Source organism: Momordica charantia, unplaced genomic scaffold, assembly GCF_013281855.1.
Source record: "Momordica charantia cultivar OHB3-1 unplaced genomic scaffold, Mcharantia_2.0 BLBB01000119.1, whole genome shotgun sequence".
NCBI classification, from domain to species: Eukaryota; Viridiplantae; Streptophyta; class Magnoliopsida; order Cucurbitales; family Cucurbitaceae; genus Momordica; species Momordica charantia.
The window spans coordinates 834-9596 of record NW_028275275.1 but is presented as its reverse complement, the minus strand read 5'-3'; the positions used below and the strand labels follow the sequence as shown (position 1 = coordinate 9596).

General features: G+C 33.9%; 1 protein-coding gene across 1 annotated transcript; it reads left to right on the top strand.

Annotated features, from left to right (window-relative positions):
• Nucleotides 1–4483: 4483 nt before the first annotated feature.
• LOC148207654 (small ribosomal subunit protein bS6c-like) lies at nucleotides 4484–6813 on the top strand. The gene is given in 4 exon segments (XM_088118380.1): nucleotides 4484–4696; nucleotides 4698–4795; nucleotides 4798–4955; nucleotides 6475–6813. Coding segments are annotated over 4 exon segments (594 nt in total). The 5' UTR covers nucleotides 4484–4598; the 3' UTR covers nucleotides 6715–6813.
• The last annotated feature ends 1950 nt before the right edge of the window (nucleotides 6814–8763 follow it).

Sequence of the window (8763 nt, the reverse complement as noted above, 5' to 3'; positions counted from 1 at the left end):
TGGGATATGGGAACAAAACATTTCGATGTTTATAGAAGCAGAGTTAGAGAGACCTGGGAAGAAGACAAACAAATCAATGGAGAGCCACCTCAACTGACATGAATGTGAGACTCGAGAGAGATCGTTCGGATCCGTTGGATAACGTTTCTGTATCAGTTTTCAAGTATGATAAAATAATTTTTTTTGTTTATGTTTTACAACAATTAGAAATAATAAATAAGAAATAAGGACTCGTTTGATGATTGATGATGTTACTGTTCTTGTTTATGATGTTTCATTTTTAATACAGAAAAATAAAATAAAATTTTTATTTATATTTTAGAATAAATTGAAAATGAGATTAAGAAAGAAGGAAATTTATTTTGACTGTTTCCAAAATTTTTATATAATATTGAGAATGTTTTGAAGGAGAAATATGAAACATTGTAAGTTGCAAAATAGTTAGATTTCTTAAGAAAATTGAAAACAAATGGGAACGTTACCAAACAAACTCTAAGAAAATTTTGATAATGTTACGAAAAGAGTGTTAGTCGCAGAATGTTTAGATTTGTTAAAAAAGATTGAAAACGAATCGGCCTTATTCGATTCTTCACTCTTCAACTCAAGGGCAATGGTAAACGGATGGCTTTGTTTCGATTCTCGACTACATTTGCTTGTTCGCGAAGTCATGGTCAAGTTGAATGCAGTTGGGCTCGAGCCCAACAAGGTACATGGGCTGAATCCTTCGGAAGAAAGTTGTTGTATTTCAATATGGGCCACAAGAGAGATAACAAGGAATCTGACCAACCAAAAATAAAGGCCCAATATGTTAAATTGCCATGTTTGGATGATTCAACTCGAGGAAAAATTGTATCTTGCAAAAACTTACTAACAACTAAGCCAATATTTGAGTTTATATTTCATAAATTAAAAATAAAATGTGATTTATCTTAACACATCAACATCTTTCAGGAATTACTAATTAGTTAAGGTTGCTACTTCTGTAAGAAAATTATGGGCTATGACACATCAATTGGGTAATTGAGATTCTGAACTTTTGACTCATTTTCTAAAAATTTATACTTGTAACCTCTGAACATTTTTTTACCCTAAATTTGGTCATGTTTTCATTACTTTCTCCTAACTAATGGTGTGGTGTGTTTGGGAGTGATTTTGACGTGACAAAATTACTTTTCCATTGTCAAAATCACTTCTCTTTTATTGATCATGTTTGACAAATTAAAAAAAAATAAATTAATTTTAAGAAAGTTTAAAAGTGATTTTTAAATTATCATTTAGATGGTAATTTTGAAAAATCAATTATACCTAAGAAATCTCTCACTAAGTCTTCACATTTTCAACACATTGTTCTCACCTTGTTAAAGTTTTTGGTCCAACAATGACCCGCCCTCACAAATTAGGTACTACAAGGTTTTGAGAATAATATTTAGAATTTACATTTTTTAATCACTATTTTCTTCATGCGTGAATTTCCTCTCTCCTCTCTTGAGTCCCATCTTGACTGGTAGTAAAGAATTCCCACCACGACGATGTACTTAGTGAATGCAACTTCATCACGAGTAGGCTAGATGGTGGCATTTGAAAAAGAAAACTGACAAGGAAAGGTTGAATCCCGGATAGGAATGCATACTCAGTCTAGGATTCATATGAATCTTGTAATGGCATGTACAATTATTCAATCTCAGTCTAGGATTCATAGAAGTCTTAGACCAGGATTGAAGAGTCCGAGATTGTTGGTCTTGGATCGTGACAAGAATGACAGTCTCACTCATATCAGGCTGTTGTACGGATGGACCCTCACCATCTAGCCCACAGTCCTATGATCGATCATATCGTCGGCAGGTACATCAACTGCTTAAATAGAAGTTATGAACCATTTCTTGGTAGAAATAATTCTTTCTTGTAAGGAACTAGGTTTGGTATCAAAAGTGGGTTGATAACCCACAGCCGAAAGTATTCAACTAGTAAGAGTGAATAAAAGAAACCGAAAAATCGAATCGATCGATTAATAAAGAAGTCTGTCAGGGTGAAAAATTCAAAACCGACCGACCGGTTTTTATTACTTAATAATTAAAAAAAATAAAATGCAGTCTGCACGCCGACTGCCATGCCAGCGGCACTTGTTTGATTTTCGAAGGCCAATTATTCCGGAGAGAAAATTATTATTACTTTTTAATTTTTATTCTTTCCTTCATTTCTTTTTATCTTCTCTTCCTTCTTTTTTTTTCTCTTATTCCTTTGCTTCGTTCTCTCTTTCTCATCTTCATCTTCCCCTCTCCTTCCTTCTCTTTTCTTTAACTTCCATCTCTTAGTGTTTTTTTTCTTGTTTGAAAGGTATGTCTTCTCTCTACTTCTTTTCTTTCTTTCTTCTCCACCATGCTTTCTTCTCCCATTCTCTCTTTTTATCTATTTTTCTTCTTTTCCGGCTATAATGGACAAATTTCGACTGATGAAAAATGGAGGAGTCACAGTAGCTCCGCCCAATAATCGATCCGTCGAAAACCAACCGATCGAACCTACCGTTTTGTCGGTCGGTGAGAAAGTGGCCAAAGTGGTTGGTCGGTTTCTATTTCTGGAAACCGACGATCAGCATTAGTTTGAGCTTGAAAACTGTCCCGACGGACCGATGTCACCCCTACTACCCAATAAAACAGAAACTTTAGATCCCGCTTGAATGAAACGAAAGATATTACAGATAAATAGAAGCACGTCGGGTTGATTAAGATCTCATAAATATTCCCTCCAAGATATTTACTTGGATAAGCAAACTTACCATGCATGAAAACGATTAAAAGAATAATACATTTCACAATACAACTCAATTAAATTGTTGAGAATACATAAATTAAATTTATTAAATCCATTAGTTTAAGATTTTGGATTGAGCAGTGGTTTATTCATCTTTAACATAAATAAGCATTAATAAAAAGATGACACACCTTCGAAAGTTTCTTAAATACTTTTTAATACCTTTCAAAGTAATTTCAATGTCACCCACTCGATTATTGAGACTCTTTAGATACTTTTGAATATCCTTATTCTTCTTTTTCTTCTTCATCATCTTCTTCATAACTTCTTCATCATTTCCTTCCTCTTTTGCTACTACATCATCCACCTGGTCGCTCGTCATTGGAGAATGGACGGATGAATGATGTTTTATCGTACGCCCATATACCTGCAATCACATCAAAGTAATATAAGCATGTAGTTAAATAAATAAGATAACTTAAACTATAATAACCTAAAAAGCATGTGGAAAATTCGTCAAAATAATAATAATAATAATAAAAAGCAAGTGGAAAACCGTACAGATTGTAAGTCTCTATGTGGTTGTGGTCCTTCTTTGACTTCTGCTAGTACGTCGTTAGTCTATCTCTTAGGGCATTATGGAGGCTCCAATGAATCCTTTGAAAATCATCCTACTTTCGTCGTAGTTGCAGATTGTCTCTTAATCCTTAACAATACCTAGGAGGCTATAAATTGCTTCTCTACTTACCTATCATGACAAGCTCTATAAAGTGAACTACACTAATCTTAGTTGCGTCCTCGTCATTATCAAACTTAAAGTCTTTTTATTTTTTCCAACTCCTTACACTGAATCTAGACGTCATCATTAAAACTAGATCGGCTAGGAATATCATCGTCTAAATGATTCGTGCTTTAGCCCAATAACTAGGTTAAACTCCCTCTTGCTAAAGGACACCCGATTCCCTAACAAGTCAAAACTAATAACATTAGGTTTAGACTCATCAACCTCCTTCAACAATAGGTGATGGATCAATGTATGTCCATATCCATGATGAGACCAAACATGTTTGCTTAAACATGTTTAACTGGGTCGCGGTTAACTTAGCCTTAAGGGTGGTTACCGTTTTATCTAAATGGGAAATGTTCATTAATGAGGTAGGAAATTAATCTGGCCGATTGATTTTAAGTCTCATTTCCATAATTCCCTAAACAATTGACATTGGAATTTAAGTATAAAGTTAATAAAGACGGAAGTAGGGGAAAAACTCAATTCTACCTTTCATCCCAATCCCGATAGGTCGGGATCGGGTCTGGGATGAAAGGTAGAATAAGATGTTCGGGTCACCTTGGTGTAATTGATCCTGGGCCTATACAAATAATCTCGGATCCTCTCTACCTTCCATCCCAGATCGAAACCAATCGAGATTTAATCCAAGATTGTCCTGACTTTGAAAATAATGCGATTGAACTCCATAAAACACCAAAATAAATCAATATAATCAGATGGTTGCTTCAAATAGTGCCAAAAATCAACTATCCAACTGAAAACATAAAATATTGAATCGAGTACGCTTAGCTTAATGTGATTCAGAGATTGAAGATCATAGGGTGAAAAAAAAAAAAATTGATGAAAAGTCCAAATCTATAAACTTCAGTCAGAAATCCCAATTACCAGTTTAATTAGGGCAATTAGATAAGAGAGAATTAATTTTTAAAGCGGAATAGCGCATAGAGTGAGCATTAGGAGGAGAAATACGAACCTTCTCTCTTATCCAATATCCATATATTCTTCTTCTTCACTATCTCATCGTTGCCACTGAATTTCCGAGTCTGTTTCTAATTAACCCATCATGGCCTTCGCTTCCACTCTCACCGCTACTTCTTCAACTTCTCCTCTCTCTTCCAAATCCTTATTCCTTCCCCAATTCACCCATCAAATTTCCCTCCGACTCCAAATCTCTCTTCTTTCCCCACGGAATCGCCCCTCCGAAAGCCCAAACTCTTGAATTTTCAGGTTCATTCTTCGAATCCGGGTTCGGGTCTGAGGATGACCCCCTTCCCCTCCCGGGACAGGATTCGCCGCCGCCATTGAGGATAAGGAGGAGCCCCAGTGCCCTCCGGGGCTTCGCAAGTACGAGACTATGGTGGTTCTGAGGCCTGACATGTCTGAAGACGACAGACTCGCTCTCACCCAGAAATACGAAGAGGTAACTTCCCTTTGATTGATCAGGAAATGGAAATGTTTTAACACAAGTTTCATATCTGAGAGACAAAATTCTGTTTCTTGCTCTGTTTAAATTGGGTTGAAGAGTACATACTTCTTGTGGCCAACCATTTGCAAAGTAATGAGATGAGAAATTTGCTCAATCAGAACTTATATTCTTCAAGTAATGGAGATAGCTCATGAAAATTTAGATTGTGGAGTGCTTATATACGAGTTTTCCTCTATATGAGAACTTCCTGTCGTGTGTGAAGCCCTCTAAGTCATGTAGAGACGGTAGGGATGAGATGGCTTCTCTATTTCTTTGAGTAAAGAGAATTTTAGTTGAACTTTAGGGATGTTTGACTTTCAAGAAACTTGGGTTTATGAAGTCTGAAGTTAGGAAGGCTGGGTTTGTGTAATATATGGTTGGATTGTGGAAAGGAATTGATTTTTCGAATCTGAGGTTGTGTGACTTGTATTTAGTTGGTGAGTTTAGAGAATTTTTAAAAATTAGTATGAAGTATTACATGTGGATTCTGTTAATCTGGATCCATGTAACATAAATTTTTGTAGTTCGTAACGTTAACAAACTTATAGTTTGAAATAAGTAAATGCACATTTTGAAGATAGACTTGATCTTTTAATCTCATGTCATAGTGTAATGTAACCATCATGGGTTGGTCTAGTGGTCAACAAGTGCCAACCTAAATAGTAAAGGGTTTAAGGGGAATTGGTTCAGACCATGTGACCATCTATCTAAGATTTAATATCCTACGAGTTATCTTGGCAACCAAACGTAATAAGGTAAGACGGTTATCTAGTCGAGTCGAGGGGCATGCAAATAAATATAGTGTAGTGTCAAACAACTTTGATATGAAGGGCATTGCTGATTTGTTTTAAGGACTGTGACAGCACTAAGCCCATATTTATGAGAGAACGTTCAAGAAAGGCAGGAAAGAGAGGAAAGATATTTTACGATACATTTGAGGAGGAAAAGTTTCGTGACCTGAATATCAACATGGTTTCCTGAATGGGCAATATATTTCTTGTAGGAATCTGTTTGCTCGATATCTTCTTTACATGTATGCACCCCTTATCATGAAAACATTGAAGGGAATACAAACATCTTTTTCTTTTTGACATGCGCATATTATAACGATAGAAAGTAATAGCCATCCATGATAAACAAAATTCTGGTTGTGGTGTGAAGTTACTAATGGGAGTTTCTTTGTTGTAAGCATCAAATGATGATCTTAGTTGATTGAAATAATTCTGATCTTGATTAACATGCGAGGTTACAAAATTTGGGTTTCTGCCATAAGCATCAATTGATGATCTTTTGTTGAATTGAAATGATTTGGTTTTGATTAACGTATAACATTTTCTTTGTCCTTTGTTCATAAGTAATTTAGCTCTATATAAGCAAATAATTCTCTGGGTAAGGGACAAATCATTTGTGGATAAGAATCAAGCTAGTTTTGTTTTCTTCAGCATAGGTTTGATAAGGATTGCCCATTTTGCAGTTGCTTGTTGCCGGGGGTGGCATGTATTTGGAGGTATTCAACAGAGGGGTCATTCCACTAGCATACAGCATCAAGAAGAAAAACAAAGCTGGTGAGACCAACACTTACTTGGATGGCATCTATCTCCTCTTCACCTACTTCACAAAACCCGAATCGATGGGAATTCTCGAGGAGACACTTCAAGCAGAAGACGACGTTGTTCGATCAATGAGTTTCAAGGTAAGGAAACGAAAATACTAAGTATGCCTGAGTTGGAACTTGTAATCAAGTTTCTTGGCCCTTCACATCATCTTTGGGAGAATTTTATTCAAAAAGCAATGGAAAATATCTGTAGTTTCAGTTTGTGCGTTCCTTTTCACAATGAGTGCTGCTATTGTGATAACTCTATGGCCATTTAGCCTTTATCCATAACATCTGATTGCTGTGTTTGATCAGCCATCCAATGGAAGTGCTGTTGGAGGTAGGAAAAAAGGTAGATTAGATAGAAAAATAGATTGTAGATTAGATGTTGATTGTTGATCTTTCATAGCTGGAAAATCCACTTAGTTATAGAGAGCTTTTTTTAATGTTCCACCAACGACGGTCCTGTTCTATTCAATCAACAAACAACTCTCCGTTGAAAGTGCATTGGATTGAAAAGAAAGAGGAAAGAAAAAAAAAAGTACAAGCATGTGGGTACTAGGTACATGTGGGGCTGTTTTGAACATCGTTTTTGGTTTTTTGTTTTTTGTTTTTAAAATTGCGATGGAGTGACTCGTAAAAGTTAATGTTATCGTGCCCGTTGGAATCATAATTTGTTTTGGTTAAATTATAAGTTAACCATTGAAATCTGGAATGTGTCTAATAGGTTCGTAAACTTTCAATTATATTTCTAATAAGTTCATAAACTTTTAATCCTATTTTTAATAGGATCCTAGACTTAAAATTTTTTTAACATGCTCTTGAAGTTTCAATTTTGTATAATAGGTTTCTAATCTATTAGAACGTTTTTTAATTTATGAATCTATTAAATGTACAATTGAAGAGTTAAAAAGATCCTTTTAGACATCATTCAATTTTACATCTAATATGACTGTACATTTTATAAAATGTTGAATAGTTTAGGAGCTTAGATATAAATTGAAAGTTCATAGATCTATTATACTCAAAATTAAAAGTTTAGTATGTCATATTGGTTTAAAGGTCTCAAATCCGAACTTTCTGGTGAATTTAATACTAAAAACTCTTGATGTCTCCTGAGTCCAGGTATTGGGGGGGGGTGCGGGTCTCCTGTGGGTATATAAGAACAAAGTTAACTCCTAGTTATAAAAAATAATAATAAAATAAAATAAAAAGTCCAGTGATCTTATTAGATACATTTTAAAGTTCTATTAGACACAATTTTAAAAGTTTAGTGACTAAAATTGTAATTAACCTTTATTTTTTCTATTTAGAGAGAGGATGTGGTTTGAGTTTCTTTATTTTTTTCTATTTAGAGAGAGGATGTGTTTGAGTTTCTGGGAAGAGAATAAGAAACTTGAGAACTTGTATAAAAGTTGGCTCCGTGAGGGGCTTCATGTTTTTTTTTTCTGAAGGAATAAGGTTTTTTTTTTTTAATTATTATTATTATTTTTTTAAGAATAAGTCATTTGTGAAACCTATTAAAAGAAGTAGTTAATCGAGGATGTTTTCACAAAATTTTAATTGAAAAAATTGAAAATTATTTTGAAATAAAGTTTAAAGCAACAACCTTTAATGTCACATCATAAGTTTTAAATTTAATGATGAGCAGTTCAAACCGTAAATATCACTTTATGATAATGCTTCGAACATATTCTTTACTTTTTCTTTTTCGTTATTATTTTGGCGCAGTAAAGTATTGAAGGATAGTTGCTTAGATTTATGTAAGAGATTTTGTTTTAAAAAATAAATAATAATGTGACTTTCATGATTCTCAAGGCCATGGTGCTTTTTTTTTTTTTAAATTATTGTATAAAAAATAATTAGAATATAGGTAATCAACTATACCTTAATTAGTTGAAAGAGAGAATTTGAAGCAGGAAATCTGGTGCAAATAATCAATGAAATTGAAACTCGCATAAATTAATAATACTTAATTAATTGAATTATGCTTAAATTATATTTTCCATTAACTAGGTTCAAATTGAGATTAGTTATAAATTCAAAAGGTTCATATCTTATTTTGAAAAAAAAAATCATATCTAAGTTGACATTTTCATACATTTAGATCAATAATCAATCATGTTATTTTAAATTGGTTACTATATTAAGTTAATAAATGATTAATGA